This window comes from Palaemon carinicauda, unplaced genomic scaffold (assembly GCF_036898095.1).
Source record: "Palaemon carinicauda isolate YSFRI2023 unplaced genomic scaffold, ASM3689809v2 scaffold34, whole genome shotgun sequence".
NCBI lineage: Eukaryota > Metazoa > Arthropoda > Malacostraca > Decapoda > Palaemonidae > Palaemon > Palaemon carinicauda.
The window spans coordinates 131,004-153,995 of record NW_027171082.1 but is presented as its reverse complement, the minus strand read 5'-3'; the positions used below and the strand labels follow the sequence as shown (position 1 = coordinate 153,995).

Sequence of the window (22,992 nt, the reverse complement as noted above, 5' to 3'; positions counted from 1 at the left end):
GGGGTTTAAACCATGGTATGAAAATGGAGGAGAGGTATGCTGAACAGCAGAGTCAGAACGAGCTGGAACAACAATAGTTGTGGTTTCCTCTTCAAGACTCCGATGAGGGAACACCTGAGGCTCAGTCTGCAAAGGCTGAATAAAAGACAAGCAGAAGGAAGGCGCATGGGTGGAGGAGGCTGACTCCTAGCATGAGTGGTTGAACCCAAGGGTTGCGCTTGCTGAGCGGTTGGCGGAAGCGGAGTAGCAAGTTCCAGTTCCTGTGGTGTGAGCGGAGCGCGATGAGGAAGAGGCTGCGCAGAACAAGGTAAATGTCTCGCAAGCTGAGGCTCCTGAGGCGCAAGGCTAAGGTGTTGTGGTGCTTGCCTTGTGGAGGGTTGAGCTCGCTGCAGCGAGAGCTGAGGAGACTGACTCATGGACGGGAGAGGTTGTTGTACCTCAACCGAGTGTTGCATCACTGGTGGAGCAGCAAGTGGAGGCGGAGGAAGAGAGGTATAATCCTCCTGATCCCAATGTAAAGGTTGCCTTAAGGAAGGCGGAGGCTGAACACCACAGGGAACAGCAAACTCAGCACGTGGCTCAACATCGTACGCCTGGCAAGTGGAACTGCTGGCAGGTGGTACTGCGATCAGGCGGAGCGAGTGTAGGTGGAGGGAGTGTAGGCGGAGGCGGAGGAGCAACACTCTCAGCCCGACACTCACGCATCAAGTCCGAAAGCTGTGCTTGCATGGACTGTAGTAGAGTCCACAACATCGTACGCCTGGCAGATGGTACTGTGATCAGGCGGAGCGAGTGTAGGAGGAGGGAGTGTAGGCGGAGGCGGAGGAGCAACACTCTCAGCCCGACACTCACGCATCAAGTCCGAAAGCTGTGCTTGCATGGACTGTAGTAGAGTACACAACATCGTACGCCTGGCAGGTGGTACTGTGATCAGGCGGAGCGATCATAGGCGGGGGGGGAGTGTAGGCGGAGGCGGAGGCGTAACACTCTCAGCCCGACACTCACGCATCAAGACCGAAAGTTGTTACTGATTGGACTGCAGTAGAGTTAACTTGGGGTCGGCAGACACTAAGTTCTGCTGAGGTAAAGCCTTAACAGCAGAGATCTGTTGTGGCAGAACCTTACTCCTCTTAGGCGGAGTGTAATCAACTGATGACTGAGGAGAGTCAGAGCTAACCCAATGACTGCATTCGGGTTGTGAACTTTAACTTCGTACGTCTGGCATAGGTCTGGACTTAACGTTTAAGAGGTCTTGAGATCTGAGACCAGCGTTACTCTGCCTTTATTTTCTCCCCTAATCTCTTCTGCAGACGAGCAAAATAAGGGCTCAATCGTCTGCGGGTGGGAGTGACGGTCTCGGTAAGACACGCCCACAACCACCGAGGATACTTCTGTGCGCCGATCAAGGCCTGCTGAACCCTTATGCCCTTCGACATTGCTTCTCCCCTGGGCTTGGGAGCTTGCAAGAGGTCCCGGACTGGGAGGACGACTGGCGCGCACAAAAGTACCCTCACGCACTAATCACTTATCACTTTGATTTCTGTTTGCACTTATTTCACTGAACTCGAAACTTTAAGTGGTTTGTACCTGAAATACGCAATTCTATCCTTTCTCAAAGTTAGTAATTGCGAAAACAGAATTACAATGTAACAGAAAAATCTAATGAAAGATAATTCAGTGGTTGGAAAGAGACTAAACACTAGATCACTCTAGAAACGTTTAGTTTCTTCCCCTAAAGAGACTAGGGAGAAGAGCAAAAAACGATAACGACGTTACTCGTACGCCTGGCAGGCTTGAATGAAACGTTTATCCTCTCTCTCCCTTCGTCTCTATCTCTCTCTCTCTCTCCCTCTCTTGACTTAGAACCTGAGAGAAGAGCCCAATCATATATATCGTTAAAACATATTATTGTTAAAGGAAAAAACTGAAAAGTTCCTTTATTAGGATCAAAACCATTAAGTTAAGAAAGAATGAACAAAACGCTAGACACGGTTACTCTTACTGCAACGTGAAACCGTGAACATTCTTTCTCTATCGTAACGATAGAGTGCAAGTTGAACGTTCTGAACGTCAACAACTGCAGAGACAAAACAAAACGTTAGTTCAACTTTGAAAACAGTACGAGACTGTCAAAGAAAATCTTTCAAACTCTGTCGCGGAAATAGCATAATATGTTAACAGGTAAAACCGAAATGACGGGCTCAAAGTTTATTAACTTCGGTAAAAGACCACCTACTATTAGGAAGGTCGAATATAAACAAATATAAAAATTAATTTTAATGAGTTTATAATAAAAGGAAGTTAATCGAAGAGGCCTATAAGAGGCGGAGAGATATAAAATAAATCTATAACTTTTGTTAAGCAAAATTAAGAAAGAGAGTCTATACTCTCTTAGACACCAACACTTCCGTCTAAGGGAAGGGTCGGCCATTGAAAGGTGAACGAGAGTTCATACTCTCTCGTCACCATAATTAATCAAATTAATTCCAAAAGCTAACTAAGCTAATATAGAAGTTTCCAGTAAAGCGACAGCCGAAATCAAAGAGAAATACTTCACCAAAGTCGTGAAAATACTCCAAGAACATAAGCGTATCCCAGAACGTCTTGCCGGAAGCACGACAGAGGAATAATTGAGGAGGTGTCAACAAGAAGTACTTGAGTACCTGGCCACAGGTGGCGCTGGTAAATACACCCCCTTCTAGTATTGTGATAGCTGGCGTATCCCTCCATAGAATTCTGTCGGGCAACGGAGTTGACAGCTACATGATTATCGGGTAAGTTTAATATTGAAAATTGTAAGTATTTTATCATCATTTGTGTCATCAATAGTATTCCGATTTGTGTCAAAAATCTCCTGATACAAATTATCAACATAGGGCTGGGTATTACTCTACTTTCAAACTTAGAAAAAAAAATGTCCACTAACAAACGTACTTCACTTTCCCCAGACCGCAATACTGGCAAGATTTGATATCGACATCTACGAGACCCCATTCTCTTGGGATACGAAGTTACAGGGTGGCCTGGGATTACACTTCTTGTCTCTAGCCATCTGGGCAGTTCTTGGAACAACCATCCTCCACACCTGGAGAAAGTGTCTAGGGCCGTTACCCCAGCCAGCTGGTTCTTCCCGATCGCTAGCCGGGGCTGAAGAGGACAGAGACGTCGCTGCCGAGAGAATTAAGTAAGAGGTGTAGCTGTTTGTAGTTTGAGCTGATTCTCACTTGACCTTGTCTATTGCGCATGATAAACGATCAAGAACATTTTTAATAAAGGGCTGTTTATAATATCACTAACACACATTACTCTCAAGCATTCAGTCACAAATGGTTCATGACTTCAAATTAACTGTGGCTCGAGAATAGACGAAGGGATTTTTTTTTTCAAACTGCTATGCAGTGTTAATACAAAAAGAAAATATACTTAAACCACTTGTCCATTGAAGGAGATAAGATTTCATAGTAACCCTACTCAACATATTTATTATTAGAATGGGTTTGATGCTAATGCTTTGTACATTAGCATGACGATGAAAGTGTGAACAGGGATATGTAAGATACAAAAAAAAATTGATCACTAAATTGGAGAGAGAGCAGTGGGTTGTATTTTACTCAATATATGTAGGAACATTTATGAATAAAGATAGCTGTTTTTATTAATTATTTGCATGTTTAATAGTTACTGATTTTCCTTTATGCCAGCATGAAAATATTCTCCTGTAATCGAAGTCAATTGAATTTTGGAAGAAATTTTATTTATTTTCCTTCCCGGCAAAATCCATTAACTGTAATATGTTTCATCACCTGTTTCACAAGTAACTAATTTAACTTGAAGTTCATGGTCATAGGCTTTTTCTCAGTAGATATTTTCAATGTAATTGTACTGTATATACAATTGCTATTTTTTACTAAGTACTTATAGCTTTCACTTTCAGGAGAGTAAAATTCATCAAGTGGAAACTAATTCTTTTTATCAAATTTGGTCCCAGGGTAACACCTATATCAATGTATAATAATTAAGTTCACTGACTCCCTCGAAATATTTATATCATGAACCATAATTTTCTAATCTATAAGTTTAAATTAAATTCAGTTATAATGATGACGCTGTTGATGTCTTGTCAAATTCTTTTTACCTCCGCCAACTTAGTTGGAAGGAGGTTTACGTTTTCGACCATTTGTGTGTGTGATTGTGAACAGCTTTTTGGCCACAATTTTAATCGTAGAGTAATGAAACTTACAGGGATTAACTGTTATGTAAAAAGCTTGAAATTATTAAATTTTGGAAGGTCACGGTCAATCATAATGTCCAGTTCACGTAATCAGCCATAAGTTTGGACATCTTTGTCACAGAGTCTTCAAACTTGGTTAATATTTGATAAGAAAATACACACCAATGAAGGTCAAGGTCGAGAAATAAGCTGCCACAGCGGAGGTTTGCTGTCAACTGAGTGCCCCTCTAGTTAAAAATGTAGTCGTGGTATTTTCACATTGTAATACGATATCTTTCCAGAATCCAGTGCGGTGGAGCTTCTCTGTATGACACCGTTCTTCGCATAGTTGGACTCGGCAAGGATTTCACCTCTCCTCCTTCAGTTGCTGTTTCCAACTTGTTCCTGGCATTGAGGGGTGGTGAGGTATAATATCAAGATAGTCTGTAAACACGTCAATGCAAAGCAAACTCCAGAACATAATTTTGAGTTTGTAAACCCAATTCATTCATGTTGTTGCACCTTAAGAAAAGCCAATTACATGGCTGGTACAAAGAACTATTTGGGTAGGAGAGTAGGATGCCATATTGTAAATTACTTGTATGCTTTGTACACAGACCCGCATGAAGGGGACATTTGTATTCTCAAAATAACAGTAGTTTAGTAATAATTTAACATGAGATGCAGGGTAGAATACATTGAAAAACATTGTCTTTGTTCTGCCCTTAGATTTGACCATTGTTCTGTTCACATGATTATTACTATACTTGCAGTGGTGTTAGTACTTGCATTTAGTTAACTAAAAAAGTAAGAACTTCTGATTTATCTCAATTTCCTTGTTCCCAATCCAAAACCTAAAGATTAATACTGTTTCAAATTTGATTAATGGCAATTATTCTTGATTTTAAAAGTTAGGAAGAATGTAGTTAGCTACTAAAAATGTCTAATTTCCATTCAATGCTTTATTCAAATAGATTTTTGCAGGGAATTATGATACAGTACACATCTTACCTACTTTCCTTACCAGATAATAAATGACTGTCCAATAGTAGTTCATACACAATTTCACTTCCATAAAGATGCCTCACAGTTTTTTATTAGGTTGCTGATGAATATTTCCATATACTAACAGCTTCATCTTTTCAAGTGTTTCAGTTTGCTCGGACTAAACGGAGCTGGAAAAACCACCACGTTCCGCTGCGTGACCGGGGAGCTTCGACCGTCCAGAGGAGAAATCTTGATCAACGGTCAATTGTTAGAAAAGGCTCTTGCTCAACCTCACCCAATGATGGGTTACTGTCCACAAAGTGAAGCTCTGGATCCGAACCTCACTCCCAGGGAGGCCCTTACTGTCATGGCTCTGGTTAGGGGATTCCCCAAAGCAGAAGTGTCACAGGTAAATATAGTTTTGATTTTTCTTCCTAGAGCCAAACCTAACATAACATAGTAAATGTAAGGTTTAAACCTTTTACCCCCCAGGCTATTTGGAAATTTCTAACCCTTAACCCCCAGGGGTTATTTTTTTCCCAGCACATTTTGCAGTATATTTTTTTTTAAATTGCTTTAACAGCCTTATTTTCAATATTAAACTTACCCGATAATCATGTAGCTGTCAACTCCGTTGCCCGACAGAATTCTATGGAGGGATACGCCAGCTATCACAATACTAGAAGGGGGTGTATTTACCAGCGCCACCTGTGGCCAGGTACTCAAGTACTTCTTGTTGACACCTCCTCAATTATTCCTCTGTCGTGCTTCCGGCAAGACGTTCTGGGATACGCTTATGTTCTTGGAGTATTTTCACGACTTTGGTGAAGTATTTCTCTTTGATTTCGGCTGTCGCTTTACTGGAAACTTCTATATTAGCTTAGTTAGCTTTTGGAATTAATTTGATTAATTATGGTGACGAGAGAGTATGAACTCTCGTTCACCTTTCAATGGCCGACCCTTCCCTTAGACGGAAGTGTTGGTGTCTAAGAGAGTTTAGACTCTCTTTCTTAATTTTGCTTAACAAAAGTTATAGATTTTATATCTCTCCGCCTCTTATAGGCCTCTTCGATTAACTTCCTTTTATTATAAACTCATTAAAATTAATTTTTATATTTGTTTATATTCGACCTTCCTAATAGTAGGCGGTCTTTTACCGAAGTTAATAAACTTTGAGCCCGTCATTTCGGTTTTACCTGTTAACATATTATGCTATTTCCGCCACAGAGTTTGAAAGATTTCCTTTGACAGTCTCGTACTGTTTTCAAAGTTGAACTAACGTTTTGTTTTGTCTCTGCAGTTGTTGACGTTCAGAACGTTCAACTTGCACTCTATCGTTACGATAGAGAAAGAATGTTCACGGTTTCACGTTGCAGTAAGAGTAACCGTGTCTAGCGTTTTGTTCATTCTTTCTTAACTTAATGGTTTTGATCCTAATAAAGGAACTTTTCAGTTTTTTCCTTTAACAATAATATGTTTTAACGATATATATGATTGGGCTCTTCTCTCAGGTTCTAAGTCAAGAGAGAGAGAGAGAGAGAGAGAGAGATAGAGACGGAGGGAGAAAGAGGATAAACGTTTCATTCAAGCCTGCCAGGCGTACGAGTAACGTCGTTATCGTTTTTGCTCTTCTCCCTAGTCTCTTTAGGGGAAGAAACTAAACGTTTCTAGAGTGATCTAGTGTTTAGTCTCTTTCCAGCCACTGAATTATCTTTCATTAGTTTTTTCTGTTACATTGTAATTCTGTTTTCGCAATTACTAACTTTGAGAAAGGATAGAATTGCGTATTTCAGGTACAAACCACTTAAAGTTTCGAGTTCAGTGAAATAAGTGCAAACAGAAATCAAAGTGATAAGTGATTAGTGCGTGAGGGTACTTTTGTGCGCGCCAGTCGTCCTCCCAGTCCGGGACCTCTTGCAAGCTCCCAAGCCCAGGGGAGAAGCAATGTCGAAGGGCATAAGGGTTCAGCAGGCCTTGATCGGCGCACAGAAGTATCCTCGGTGGTTGTGGGCGTGTCTTACCGAGACCGTCACTCCCACCCGCAGACGATTGAGCCCTTATTTTGCTCGTCTGCAGAAGAGATTAGGGGAGAAAATAAAGGCAGAGTAACGCTGGTCTCAGGTCTCAAGACCTCTTAAACGTTAAGTCCAGACCTATGCCAGACGTACGAAGTTAAAGTTCACAACCCGAATGCAGTCATTGGGTTAGCTCTGACTCTCCTCAGTCATCAGTTGATTACACTCCGCCTAAGAGGAGTAAGGTTCTGCCACAACAGATCTCTGCTGTTAAGGCTTTACCTCAGCAGAACTTAGTGTCTGCCGACCCCAAGTTGACTCTACTGCAGTCCATACAGTCACAACTTTCGGTCTTGATGCGTGAGTGTCGGGCTGAGAGTGTTGCGCCTCCGCCTCCGCCTACACTCCCCCCCGCCTATGATCGCTCCGCCTGATCGCAGTACCACCTGCCAGGCGTACGATGTTGTGAACTCTACTACAGTCCATGCAAGCACAGCTTTCGGACTTGATGCGTGAGTGTCGGGCTGAGAGTGTTGCTCCTCCGCCTCCGCCTACACTCCCTCCACCTACACTCGCTCCGCCTGATCGCAGTACCATCTGCCAGGCGTACGATGTTGTGGACTCTACTACAGTCCATGCAAGCACAGCTTTCGGACTTGATGCGTGAGTGTCGGGCTGAGAGTGTTGCTCCTCCGCCTCCGCCTACACTCCCTCCACCTGCACTCGCTCCGCCTGATCGCAGTACCACCTGCCAGGCGTACGATGTTGTGGACTCTACTACAGTCCATGCAAGCACAGCTTTCGGACTTAATGCGTGAGTGTCGGGCTGAGAGTGTTACTCCTCCGCCTCCGCCTACACTCCCTCCGCCTACGCTCGCTCCGCCTACGCTCGCTCCGCCTGATCGCAGTTCCACCTGCCAGGCGTACGATGTTGAGCCACGTGCTGAGTTTGCTGTTCCCTGTGGTGTTCAGCCTCCGCCTTCCTTAAGGCAACCTTTACATTGGGATCAGGAGGATTATACCTCTCTTCCTCCGCCTCCACTTGCTGCTCCACCAGTGATGCAACACTCGGTTGAGGTACAACAACCTCTCCCGTCCATGAGTCAGTCTCCTCAGCTCTCGCTGCAGCGAGCTCAACCCTCCACAAGGCAAGCACCACAACACCTTAGCCTTGCGCCTCAGGAGCCTCAGCTTGCGAGACATTTACCTTGTTCTGCGCAGCCTCTTCCTCATCGCGCTCCGCTCACTCCACAGGAACTGGAACTTGCTACTCCGCTTCCGCCAACCGCTCAGCAAGCGCAACCCTTGGGTGCAACCACTCATGCTAGGAGTCAGCCTCCTCCACCCATGCGCCTTCCTTCTGCTTGTCTTTTATTCAGCCTTTGCAGACTGAGCCTCAGGTGTTCCCTCAACGGAGTCTTGAAGAGGAAACCACAACTATTGTTGTTCCAGCTCGTTCTGACTCTGCTGTTCAGCATACCTTACCTCCATTTTCATTCCGTGGTTTAAACCCCATGCAAGCATGCATAAAGCACTCTAGCACTGGTCATGGAATTTCTGAGAAATGTTAAACGCCATGCACACGCTCTGCTTTCCTTACAGCAGGCTCTGCTTACAGCAGGCTCTGCTTACTTCATGCTCAGCATACAGCATGCTCTGCATTCAGCATGCTCTGCATACAACATGCTCTGCATACAGCATGCTCTGCATTCAGCATGCTCTGCATACAACATGCTCTACATACAGCATGCTCTGCATACAGCATACTCTGCATACATCATGCTCTGCATACCTTACCGCATGCTTCTCAACACATCTTGGGTTGTTGCCAACTCACTAGACTGTCAAGCAGTTTCATAACGTTGCCTTCTAGTCTGCTGCTTTTGCACCAGTGAACCCTCACTCAGAGAACTTAGCTTTTCTAGGATAAGGTCCCTGTAGATGAGAAAGTTCTTTTCTCCCTCCTTCTGATATTCCCTTGAGGACTCTGTCATTTGGAGGGAGCCTTTAGCTGCATAACCTCTTATGGACTTTTATTTAAGCATAACATGCTTACAGGGAAGGTAATGGTTCCACTTCAGCCGCTAATCCCGTCTGTTACCACACCTGCTCCCATAGACCTTGAGCTGTGTTGCATGACATGCAGTCCAAGCTTAGTCCTTGTTAGAGGATTTTTTGTTTACGGAGTCAATGTGTCACGGGGAAGACGTTCAACAACCAACAGAAGTGACTTGTTGTGACGCAGTGCGGCAACCTCAGCAACCCGTTAAGGAGTTGTCTGTACGACCCAGACAGTCTAGACAGATTCGGGTTGTCACTGTACTTCCTCGCTTGCCCATGATTGACAGTTTACAGACTGTGCAGCAGTATCATGATCTTGTGTCCGGCTCCGTCAGACGACTGGCTTTTAAGAGCTCCCACAAGTCGTCGCTGTCTGGAGATTTTCAAATGGACTATGGATCTGACCAAGGAACTGGGCCTCCTGGTCAATTTTGAGGAGTCTCAGCTCGTTCCATCCCAGACCATTGTCTCCTTGGGTATGGATCTTCAGAGTCGAGCTTTTCGGACTTGTCCGTCGGCCCCAAGGATCTTCCAAGCCCTAGAATGCATCCAGAGCATGCTGAGAAGGAACCGATGCTTAGTCAGGCAGTGGATGAGTCTAACAGGGACACTTTCATCGCTGGCCCTGTTCATCGAGTTAGGGAGACTCCACCTCCGCCCCCTTCAGTATCATCTAGCTGCTCACTGGATAAAGGACATGACGCTAGAGACGGGCTCAGTTCCTGTTTCCGAAGAGATGAGGTCTACTCTAACGTGGTGGAAGAACAGCATTCTTCTCAGGAAGGTCTACCATTGGCTGTTCAGACCCCCGACCACCGTCTCTTCTCGGACGCATCGGACACGGGCTGGGGTGCGACACTGGACGGACAGGAATGCTCGGGAACATGGAATCAGGAGCAAAGGACACTTCACATCTATTGCAAGGAGTTGTTGGCAGTTCATCTGGCCTTGATAAACTTCAAGTCCCTCCAGCTTAACAAGGTGGTGGAGGTGAACTCCGACTACACCACAGCCTTGGCTTACATCTCCAAGCAGGGAGGGACTCATTCGAGGAAGTTGTTCGAGATCGCAAGGGACCTCCTCATTTGGTCAAAAGATCGAAAGCTCACGCTGGTAACGAGGCTCATTCAGGGCGATATGAATGTCATGGCAGATCGCCTCAGCCGGAAGGGTCAGGTCTTCCCCACAGAGTGGACCCTTCACAAGAATGTTTGCAGCAGACTTTGGGCCCTGTGGGGTCAGCCAACCATAGATCTATTCGCTACCTCGATGACCAAGAGGCTCCTCTTGTATTGTTCTCCGATTCCAGACCCAGCAGCAGTTCGCGTGGATGCCTTTCTGCTGGATTGGTCCCATCTCGACCTGTATGCATTCCCGCCGTTCAAGATTGTCAACAGGGTACTTCAGAAGTTCGCCTCTCACAAAGGGACACGGCTGACGTTGGTTGCTCCCCTCTGGCCCGCGAGAGAATGGTTCACCGAGGTACTGCAATGGCTGGTCGACGTTCCCAGGACTCTTCCTCTAAGAGTGGACCTTCTGCGTCAACCTCACGTAAAGAAGGTACACCCAAACCTCCACGCTCTTCGTCTGACTGCCTTCAGACTATCGAAAGACTCTCAAGAGCTAGAGACTTTTCGAAGGAGGCAGCCAGAGCGATTGCCAGAGCAAGGACGACATCCACTCTCAGAGTCTATCAGTCTTAATGGGAAGTCTTCCGAAGCTGGTGCAAGGCCAATGCAGTTTCCTCAACCAGTACCACTGTAACCCAGATTGCTGACTTCCTGTTACATCTAAGGAACGTAAGATCCCTATCAGCTCCTACGATCAAGGGTTACAGAAGTATGTTGGCAGCGGTTTTCCGCCACAGAGGCTTGGATCTTTCCTCCAACAAAGATCTACAGGACCTCCTTAGGTCTTTTGAGACCTCAAAGGAACGTCGGTTGTCCACTCCAGGCTGGAATCTAGACGTGGTCCTAAGGTTCCTAATGTCATCAGGATTTGAACCGCTCCAATCAGCCTCTTTTAAGGACCTCACATTAAAAACTCTTTTCCTCGTGTGCTTAGCAACAGGTAAAAGAGTAAGTGAGATCCACGCCTTCAGCAGGAACATAGGTTTCACATCTGAAACGGCTACATGTTCCTTGCAGCTCGGTTTTTTGGCTAAAAACGAGCTTCCTTCCCGTCCTTGGCCTAAGTCGTTCGAGATCCCAAGCCTGTCCAACATGGTGGGGAACGAACTGGAGAGAGTACTTTGCCCAGTTAGAGCTCTTAAGTACTATCTAAGAAGGTCAAAACCATTACGAGGACAATCAGAAGCCTTATGGTGTGCTATCAAGAAGCCTTCTCTACCAATGTCTAAGAACACAGTTTCTTACTACATCAGGCTTCTGATTAGAGAAGCAAATTCTCATCTGAAGGAAGAAGACCTTGCTTTGCAGAAGGTAAGGACACATGAAGTGAGAGCTGTGGCTACTTCAGTGGCCTTCAAACAGAACCGTTCTCTGCAGAGTGTTATGGATGCAACCTATTGGAGAAGCAAGTCAGTGTTCGCATCATTCTATCTCAAAGATGTCCAGTCTCTTTACGAGTACTGCTACACCCTGGGTCCATTCGTAGCAACGAATGCAGTAGTAGGCGAGGGCTCAGCCACTACATTCCCATAATCCCATAACTTTTTAACCTTTCTCTTGAATACTTTTTATGGGTTGTACGGTCGGCTAAGAAGCCTTCCACATCCTTGTTGATTTGGCGGGTGGTCAATTCTTTCTTGAGAAGCGCCAAGGTTAAAGGTTGTGATGAGGTCCTTTAGTATGGGTTGCAGCCCTGTATACTTTAGCACCTTTGAGTTGATTCAGCCTCCCAAGAGGAACGCTGCGCTCAGTAAGGAAGACGATCTTATTAAAGGCAGAGTAACGGTTCAAGTCGACTTCCTTACCAGGTACTTATTATTTCATTGTTATTGTGGATAACTGATTATATGAAATACGGGATACTTAGCTATCCTTTAGTCTTGTACACTGGTTTTTCACCCACCCCCCTGGGTGTGAATCAGCTACATGATTATCGGGTAAGTTTAATATTGAAAAATGTTATTTTTATTAATAAAATAAATTTTTGAATATACTTACCCGATAATCATGATTTAATCGACCCTCCCTTCCTCCCCATAGAGAACCAGTGGACCGAGGAATAATTGAGGAGGTGTCAACAAGAAGTACTTGAGTACCTGGCCACAGGTGGCGCTGGTAAATACACCCCCTTCTAGTATTGTGATAGCTGGCGTATCCCTCCATAGAATTCTGTCGGGCAACGGAGTTGACAGCTACATGATTATCGGGTAAGTATATTCAAAAATTTATTTTATTAATAAAAATAACATATTTTTGTCATAGAGGTCAGGTTGGTCTCATTCTCTTGGAAAATGTCTGAATTTTCTTAAAAAATTATCAAAAATATGAAAAAAAAAAATTTGAATAGCAGTTTTTTGCAAGGACGTACCGGTACGTCCATGGGGGTAAAGGTATGGCTTTTGTGAAACGTACCAGTACGTCCTTTGGGGGTAAAAGGGTTAAGATGATTCCTCAGTTTCAAAGTTGCCTCCATGTTCCTCTCTCTTCAATTTCCTGTATCATATGTTAAAATGAGGGAAAATCAGCAGATTTTCTCATTTGTTTATAACTGGAGTAAATATGGGAGATGCTGGACACGAGCGTAGAAGACTTGATTCGTTAGCATATGCGCTAGTGCCTACATTTACCCCACTTTGATTATCCCGTTATGAATTAGTGGCCGAGCTTACAAGCGAATGGAACATACTACTAAACAAAACATGATGCAAACAATTGATTTCAGTTGAAACTTTGTTTACCCAAACAGGATTTAAGGAAATCATACGATATGCTATAGGTTTATGTAATATGATATAATTTAGGAGCGCTTACTTTAGTGAACGGAAGGATATTAATATCCAGACTCTGTGTTCTGTCTCACAATTTAGTTGTCTTATGGAGCGAGCGACTAGGATTGCGGCATTCAAGAGTTTAGCAGCAGAAGGAACTAAAGTAATTAAAGAATTTTATGTTCTGTGAGAGGCAGTGAACTTTCAGAACACTTACTGAACTTAACGCTATTAACTAAACTCGACGAGGAGTTAGGTTAGGTTCGCAATGGGATGGGTAAGATCCGAGTTACTATTTTAAGAGAGGTTTTCACTGGACTTTTGAACTTTATTATTATTATTAAATGCTAAGCTACAACCCTAGTTGGAAAAGCAGGATGCTATAAGCCCAGGAGCCCCAACAGGGAAAATAGCCTAGTGATAAAAGGAAACAGGGAAAAATAAACTATTTTAAGAACAGCAACAATTTTAAATATTTCCTATATAAACTATAAAAACTTAAACAAAACAAGATAGAATAGTGCGCCCTATTGCATTTACTTATCTTTCCATTGGGTAAACTTTCTCATTAAGGCGGATAATTTTCTTACCCAGTCTTCATACTTTTATCCACCCTTATAATAATTTGCTTACTTCCAGGTACTTAGGAAAGCACTGGTACAAATGGGATTGTTGCAAGATCACAATACTTACATATCGCAGCTTTCGGGAGGCATCAAGAGGAAGCTATCCACAGCTATGGCCCTCCTTGGGAATCCCGCTTTGGTTCTCCTGGACGAACCAACGACGTCAGTATTAATCTTTAATTCCCTACAAAAAAACTGTAGATAGATAGAGAATATTTTAATTTAAATAAAGTAGCTATTTAAGATGTTACTCTCACATAACTGCAGGAAATTTTAATTTAAAAACTAGTTATTTAATATGTTTCTCTCACATGCAGAAAATTTTAATTTTCAATATTAATCTTACCCGATGATCATGTAGCTGTCAACTCTGTTGCCCGACAGAAATCTACGGTCGGGATACGCCAGCGATCGCTATACAGGTGGGGGTGTACACAACAGCGCCATCTGTGAGCAGGTACTCAAGTACTTCTTGTCAACAAGAACTCAATTTTTCCTCTGTCGTGCCACCGGCTAGACCTACTTGGATACGCTGTTGATTCTGGAGTTATTGTTCACGATTTGGTGATGTATTTGCTCTAGAGTTTAGCCTTCGCTATTCAGGAAGCTTTATCATTAGCTTAGCAAGCTTTTGGAATTAATTTGATTTAATTATGGTGACGAAGAGAGTATGGACTCTCTTTCACTTTTAAATGGCCGACCCTTCCCTTAGACGGAAGTGTTGGTGTCGAAGAGAGTATAGACTCTCTTTCACTTTTTATGACCCACCCTTCCCTTAGACGGAAGTGTGTTTAGGTTTTTGGTAATTTTGCTTAACAAAGTTATAAATTTATTTTATATCTCTCCGCCATTTATAGGCCTCTTCGATTAACTTTCCATTTATTATAAACTTATAAAAATTAATTTTTATGTTTGTTTATATGTCACCTTTCCTAATAGTAGGCGGTCCTTACTTGGAACCGAAGTTAATTAACATTGAGCCCGTCATATCGTTTTTCCTGTTAAGAATTTATGCTATTTTAATTTTAATGTTTTTGAAAGAATTTCTTTGATAGTCTCGTACTGTTTTCAAAGTTGAACTAACGTTTTGTTTAGTCTCCGCAGTTGTTGACGTTCAGAACGTTCAACTTGCGCTCTATCGTTACGATAGAGAGAGAGTATTTCACGGTTTCACGTTGCAGTAAGAGTAAACCGATTCTAGCGTTTCGTTCATTCTTTCTTAGCTTAAATGGTTTTAATTCTAATAAAGGAACTTTTTATTTGGGAAACCTTTCAGTTATTTTCCTTTAACAAATAATATGTTTTAACGATATATATAATTGGGCTCATCTCTCTGGTTCTAAGTCAAGAGAGAGAGAGAGAGAGATAGAGACGGAGGGAGAGAGAGGAGGATAAACGTTTCGTTCAAGCGAGTAACGTTGTTCTCGTTTTTTGCTCTTCTCCCTAGTCGCTATAGGGGAAGAAGGTAAAACGTTTCTAGAGTTTTATTCTTGTTCCCAGGCTTTATGCGGTGAGAGATTTTAAACGTAGTTTATTTGATCTAGTGTTTAGTCTCTTTTCCAGCCACTGAATTCTTTATCTTTCATTATGTTTTTCTGTTACATTGTAATACTGTTTTCGCAATTACTACCTTTTAATGAAGGATAGGATTGGGTGTTTCAGGTACAAACCACTTAAAGTTTCGAGTTCAGTGAAATAAGTGCAAACAGAAAATCAAAAGTGATAAAGTGATATGCGCAAAGTGTTACAGTGTTGCGTTCGAGGGTTCGTCTGTTCGTGCCAGTTGTTCACCTAGTCCGATACCTCTTACAAGCTCCCAAGCCCAAGGGAGAAGTAATGTCGAAGGACTTATGGGTTCCACAGGCCTTGATCGACGAACAGACGTTTCCCTCCGTGGTTTCGGGTGTATCTACACACGTTGCCGACGTGATCACCCCACCCACACAAAGATGAGAGAGCCCATTTATTCCTCGTCTGCGGAAGAGGTTTCTCGCAGAAACCATGGACCAAATCTTGCAGCTTTTAAGTGCAAGTCGGTCCTTTCCGCGCAAGTCCAACGGCCTAGGTGTAGCCACTGGGTCAGTTCGGACTCGCTGCAGTACGACAACTGCACACCTCCCAAGAGAGGCAAGGTGGTACCGCAACAGGCAGTACCTCCGTCTGTTGCCGCACCAGCTGTTTTAGACCCTCAGTCACAACGGACAGTAGCTCCGTTTGTTGTTGTCTTTCATAGACCCTAGTGGTCCATGCTGCAGACTATACAGTCTCAGCTTGCTCCTTCATGCAGGAGTATCATGCTGGAAGGTTGACAATTCACCTGTTAACCTACAACCCGCCGAGGTTGTGCGCTCAGCAGATACTGCGGCTGCCTGCTCCCACCCTCCACCTGTGAGAGCTCCACCACCGATGCGCAGTCCACCCTGCCAGACGCATGTTCTTGCTGCACCATCTGCTAACATGCGTGAGCTACCGCATCAGCAGTGGGAAGGTTCTGTAGAGCTGCCGGGTTCCAGCACTATGCGGCATTCTCCGCTGCCCATGCAGCATGCTCTGCATACCTTACAGCATGCTCCGCATACCATGCAGCATGCTCCTCAACCCACCGCAGCCCCTCCCACGCACCAGCACTCTGCTTTTGTTGTTGCCAGCTCCCACACTCCGACTGCGGAGAAGATTGACGATGCACCCGTGGGCCTACACCTCCCACGGTTGTGCGCCCGGCATGGCTTCCTGCTCTCACACTCTTGTTGTGAGAGCTCCTCCACCCATGCACAGTCAACCCTGCCAGATGTATGATGACTCCCACACACAGAGGACTCCGTTGCCGTGCGTGAGCTACCACAAGCTGCCGTGTTTTGACACGGTGTGTCAGCCTCCGCAACACACTGTGGTTACCGCCACTCGCCAGCAGCAAACTAGTCAGTCAGGAGTTGAGGCTTCCCCACACAACTTTGGTTGTTGCCAACTCACAAACTGTCATACAGTTACATGACGTTGCCTTCTGGTCTGCTACTTATACACCAGTGCTGTATGTCCTCACGCTCCTGTTGTGGTTGACAGTTCAGTTTTTGACAGTTCACAGACTGTCAAGCAGTTTCATAACGTTGCCTAGTGCTGTTCTCCCTCCTTCTGATATTCCCTTGAGGACTCTGTCATTTGGAGAGGAGCCTTAAGCTGCTTAGCCTCCTATGGACTTTTATTTAAGCATAACATGCTTCCAGGGAGGGTAAATGGTTCCACTTCAGTCGCTAACCCCGTCTGTTGCCACACCTGCTCCCATAGACCTTGGGCTTTGTTGCAAGACATGCAGTCCAAACTTAGTCCTTGATAGAGGATTTTTTACGGAGAAGACCCTTCTTGCCAACGACCTTCCTACCGGTTGGTTGTACGCCCTGTTGACGCTGAGGTATCCTACTCACGTCCGCCAGTTGAGATGGTTCCTCCACCGGTGCGACCCAGTGTGGGTTGCCAGTCGCACGTTGATGTTATGCTACTCTCGGAGGTGGTTGTGGACGTTCAGTGTGTCACTGGGAAGACGTTCAACAACCAGCAGAGGTGATTTGTTGTGACGCAGTGCGGCAACCTCAGCAACCCGATAAGGGGTTGTCTGTACTACCCAGACAGTCTAGACAGTTTCGGGTTGTCGCTGTACTTCCTCGCTTCCCCATGGTTGACAGTTCACAGACTGTGCAGCAGTACCATGATCTTGTGTCCGGCTCCGTCACGCATCCACCAGTGCGACCGGATTCAGCGAGTCAGACGTTGCCCACTCCGTTGCCGTTTCCTCATCAGTTTCGGATGAGGAACCCTCTGATGAGGACATGGCTGAACAAGAAGATCAATCCCCAGCCCTGCCATCCATCCAGAAGATGCTGAAGAAGGAATACGGCCCTGTCAGGCTGTGGATGAGTCTGGTTAGGACACTGTCATCCGTGGTGCATTTGGTGTCCCTTGGAAGACTACACCTCCGTCCTCTTCGGTTTCATCTAGCTCTTCACTGGAAAAGGACAAGACGCTAGAAGCGGTCTCGATCCCGGTTTCCGGAAGATAAGTCTGGTCTAACCTGAGGAAAGGACTTTATCAACCTTTTATAGGGTCTTCCCCTGACTGTTCAGACTCCCAACCACGTTCTCTTCTCAGACGCATCGGACGTAGGCTGGGGTGCGACCTTAGGCGGTAGGGAATGCTCGGGATTATGGAACTCGTGTCAAAGGACAATGCATTTTAACTGCAAGAAGCTTCTGGCAGTAAGTCTGACCTGGAAAAGCTTCAGGTCTCTCCTTCAAGACAAAGTAATGGAGGTCAACACGGACAACTCCCTGCTTTGATGTTCATCTCCTAGCAAGGAGGGACCTACTCTCTGACATGGTGCGAGTTCGCTAGTGACCTCCTCTCCTGTTCAACAGGTCTAGACTTTTCACTAGTAACAAATTTCTTCCAAGGCATCTTGAATGTCTTAGCAGTTTGTCTCAGTAGGAAGGGACAATAATTCCAATATATTGGACCCTCCACAGAGATGTATGCAAGAGACTTTGGGTCACCTGGGGCCATCCAACCATAGATCTCTTCGCAACCTCGATGTCCAAGAGGCTCTCAACAGACCCAGCAGTGGTTCTTTTAGATGCCTTTCTACTAGATTAGTCTCATCTAGATCTATATGCATTCCCTCCGTTCTAGTTTGTCAACAAGGTACTGCAGAAGTTCGCCTCTCACGTTGGGACAAAGTTGACACTAGTTGCTTCCCTCTGGCCCGCGAGAGAATAACTTACCGAGGTACTTCGATGGCTAGTAGACGTTCCCAGAACTCTTCCCCTAAGGGTGGACCTGCTACGTCTGCCACGCGTAAGAAGGTACTCCAAGGCCTCCACGCTCTTCGTCTCACTGCCTTCAGAGTATCGAAAGACTCTCGAGAACTAGAGGTTTTTCGAAGGAGGCAACCAGAGCGATTGTTAGAGCAAGGAGAACATCCACCCTTAGAGTCTACCAATCGAAGTGGGGAATCTTCCTAAACTGGTGCAAGTCAGTATCCGTATCCTCGACCAGTACCTCTGTAACTCAAATAGCTGACTTCCTCTTATATCTGAGAAAAGAGCGATCTCTTTCAGCTCCCACTTTCAAGGGTTACAGAAGCATGTTGGCATCAGTCTTCAGTCACAGAGGCTTAGATCTTTTTAACAATAAAGATCTACAGGACCTCCTTAAGTCTTTTGAGACCACGAAGGAGCGTCGTTTGGTTACACCTGGTTGGAATTTAGACGTGGTTCTAAGATTCCTTATGTTAGACAGGTTCGAACCACTTCAATCAGCCTCCCTGAAAGATCTCACCTATAAGACTCTTTTCCTGATATGCTTTACCAGCTAAAAGAGTCAGTGAGATTCATGCCTTCAGCAAGAACATCGGATTTTCATCCGAAACGGCTACATGTTCTACATCTTGGTTTTCTAGCCAAACACGAGCTGCCTTCTCGGCCTTGACCAATATCGTTCGTTATTCCAAACTTATCGATATGGTTGGAAAGGAACTAGAAAGAGTATTATGTCCTGTAGAGCTCTTAAGTTCTATTTTAAAAACCTTTATGAGGCCCGTCTGAAGCTTTATGGTGTTCAGTTAAGAATTCATCTTTGCCTATGTCAGAGAATTCTTTATCCTATTATTTTCAGACTGTTAATACGAGAAGCTCATTCCCTTCTGAATGAGGAAGACCAAGCTTGGCTGAAGGTAAGGACACACGAAGTTAGAGCTATCACAACTTCCGTGACCTTTTAATAAAATAGATCTCTGCAAAATATTTTCGACGCAACCTTTTGGAAAAGCTAATCAGTGTTCGCGTCTTTTATCTTAAGAATGTCCAGTCTCTTTACGAGAACTGCTACACTCTGGGACCATTCGTAGCAACGAGTGCAGTAGTGGTGGGGGCTCCACCACTACAATTCCCTAATTCCAGAACCTTTTTAATCTTTCTCTTGAAATATTTCTGGGTTGTCCGGAAGGCTAAGAAGCCTTCCGCATCCTGGTTGATTTGGCGGGTGGTCAAATTCTTTCTTGAGAAGCGCCTAGATTAGAGGTTGTGATGAGGTCCTTTAGTATGGGTTGCAGCCCTTAATACTTCAGCACCTAGGAGTCGCTCAGCATCCTAAGAGGATCGCTAGGCTCAGTAAGGAAGACGTACTTAAAAAGGCAGAGTAATGGTTCAAGTCGACTTCCTTACCAGGTACTTATTTATTTTATGTTTGTTATTTTGAATAACGGCTAAAATAAGATACGGGATACTTAGCTTCTTTGTTAACATGTATGCTGGTCTCCACCCACCACCCTGGGTGTGAATCAGCTACATGATCATCGGGTAAGATTAATATTGAAAAATGTTATTTTCATTAGTAAAATAAATTTTTGAATATACTTACCCGATGATCATGAATTTAAGGACCCGCCCTTCCTCCCCATAGAGAACCAGTGGACCGAGGAGAAAATTGAGTTCTTGTTGACAAGAAGTACTTGAGTACCTGCTCACAGATGGCGCTGTTGTGTACACCCCCACCTGTATAGCGATCGCTGGCGTATCCCGACCGTAGATTTCTGTCGGGCAACAGAGTTGACAGCTACATGATCATCGGGTAAGTATATTCAAAAATTTATTTTACTAATGAAAATAACATTTTAAAAACAGTAGCTATTTAAGATGTTACTCTCACATAACTGCAGGAAATTTTAATTTAAAAACTAGTTATTTAATATGTTTCTCTCACATGCAGAAAATTTTAATTTAAAAACAGTAGCTATTTAAGATGTTACTCTCACATAACTGCAGGAAATTTTAATTTAAATACAGTAGTTATTTAAGATGTTTCTCTCACATGCAGAAAATTTTAATTTAAAAACAGTAGCTATTTAAGATGTTACTCTCACATAACTGCAGGAAATTTTAATTTAAAAACAGTAGCTATTTAAGATGTTACTCTCACATAACTGCAGGAAATTTTAATTTAAATACAGTAGTTATTTAAGATGTTTATCTCACATGCAGAAAATTTTAATTTAAAAACAGTAGCTATTTAAATGTTACTCTCACATAACTGCAGGAAATTTTAATTTAAAAACAGTAGCTATTTAAGATGTTACTCTCACATAACTGCAGGAAATTTTAATTTAAATACAGTAGTTATTTAAGATGTTTCTCTCACATAACTGCAGGAAATTTTAATTTAAAATCAGTAGCTATTTAAGATGTTACTCTCACATAACTGCAGGAAATTTTAATTTAAAATCAGTAGCTATTTAAGATGTTACTCTCACATAACTGCAGGAAATTTTAATTTAAATACAGTAGTTATTTAAGATGTTTCTCTCACATAACTGCAGGAAATTTTAATTTAAAATCAGTAGCTATTTAAGATGTTACTCTCACATAACTGCAGGAAATTTTAATTTAAAAACAGTAGTTATTTAAGATGTTTCTCTCTTATCACTGCAACATAGAGTGGCCATCATTGTATTGTTTCTCCAATTCATATTCCGTGGATCTGACTCAAATGTACTATACAAAAAATGTAATGAAATCAAAATGATAAAATTAAAAGTATCTTGTTTCCCTTCAGCGGTTTGGATCCGTCATCACGCAGAGGCATATGGTCTGCGATAAGGAGCGTTACTCAGGACGGCCGGACAGTGCTCATGACTTCGCATTCTATGGATGAAGTCAACGTCCTCTCGCACAGAATGGCCATCATGGTCAATGGCTACTTTGTATGTATGGGGTCTCCACATTATCTTAAAAACAAGTAAGTCTCCCTCTCTCTTAGAATTGTCAGGAAGGAATAGTACTTGTTCCTAATGTTACAAGATGTGAACAAATTATATTATGGTCTCTCCTTAATAATGTAGTTGAATTGTTGGCAATTACCACAGGACATCACTGATATGTTGAAATCTATTAAATCTTGGAATTTTATAGGACAGTACATATCTTAGCAATTGAAAACTTCCAAAATACTAATTGCTTGAAGCAAATGCAGAAAAGAAAAAAACATTCCAGCAATCATCATGTTTCATTAAATCATAAAGATAAAATTCTGAAAAATATTTGGCTGTAATTTCTCTTTCGGATCCAAATGATCGTCATACAAAGTATCATCAACATGTGCACTGAAAAAGATAGGATAACTACGACTCCAAAACTGTATTTTTACCTCCGTGTTTCACCAGGTTAGGCGATAAATATTCGGTAAGAATCAAGACAAACGCAATTGAAGATATTGCTGTCATTGTGGAATACCTCAGGACCCAGTGGACTGACATCATGTTGAAGGTACAATCTTTGCTCTACTTTTTTAAATTAAATGTTAACTTCTATTACTATCCTATACTTTCAAAATCTTGAAATAAATTTAACCTTGAAAGTAAAGAATGTGTATTGAAAATCAATTAACGCAAAGTCCTGAACTTACAAACTTATAGGTTCGAAGAAGCTGTTAAGTCAAATTTTGGCATGTCTATGATTTTCAACTACAAAAGTAAACAAATATTTCCATTTCATATTGCAAATATCGTCTTTCTTAATGCATTAAATTATATATTGTTTTATTAAAGTATTTTATTATTATCTTTTGATACAATATCTCAGATTTATAATTACAGTTAGATCTGTTTCGTATCTCCAAAATTTTGTAAGCTGAGGACCTAACGTAAATGTTTTTTACCCTGAAAGCTAGATTCATGCTTCCAGATTCTACGATTTCAGAATAATAATACCAAGAACTATTAAAAAAAAAAAAAAATTTACTTCCACTATCATCCAAGATGGTAATTCAACCTGAGTTTAGTGATATCCAATTTAATTTTTTCCAAATGAGCAAAAGAAAAAAAAAAGAAAACACAAAGTCTTGAACCCCAAACATTCCAGTGTATCAATGTCGACAAGAATCTAACCTTATGGGCAAAGCATTCCCTCACCGAACATTATTTCCTCAGGAGCAACACCACCTGACCCTGGTCATGGAGGTTAGCAGGAAGTTACCACTGCAGCTCATCTTCGATAGCCTAAACAGAGCTAGAGAATTGGGAATCACAGAATATGATGTTTCTCAAACAACCTTAAATGAGGTAAGACTTATTGTTTGTTTATCATTTTTCCATTGTTTTCATTTCTGAGGATTTTTATATGCTTTGTTTATTAAATGATGCACAAGAGTCCATTA

General features: G+C 43.0%; 1 protein-coding gene across 4 annotated transcripts in view; it reads left to right on the top strand.

The window, feature by feature from the left end:
* LOC137636604 (uncharacterized) overlaps positions 1-22,992 on the top strand; it is a 155,267-nt gene that overhangs the window by 130,253 nt on the left and 2,022 nt on the right. For all 4 annotated transcript variants that reach the window (XM_068369008.1, XM_068369007.1, XM_068369006.1 and 1 more), the window contains 7 exons: positions 2,949-3,184; positions 4,513-4,636; positions 5,358-5,606; positions 13,811-13,959; positions 21,394-21,576; positions 22,001-22,103; positions 22,766-22,897. In XM_068369008.1, the coding sequence (XP_068225109.1) occupies positions 2,949-3,184; positions 4,513-4,636; positions 5,358-5,606; positions 13,811-13,959; positions 21,394-21,576; positions 22,001-22,103; positions 22,766-22,897 (1,176 nt within the window). The remainder of the gene's footprint in view (positions 1-2,948; positions 3,185-4,512; positions 4,637-5,357; positions 5,607-13,810; positions 13,960-21,393; positions 21,577-22,000; positions 22,104-22,765; positions 22,898-22,992) is intronic.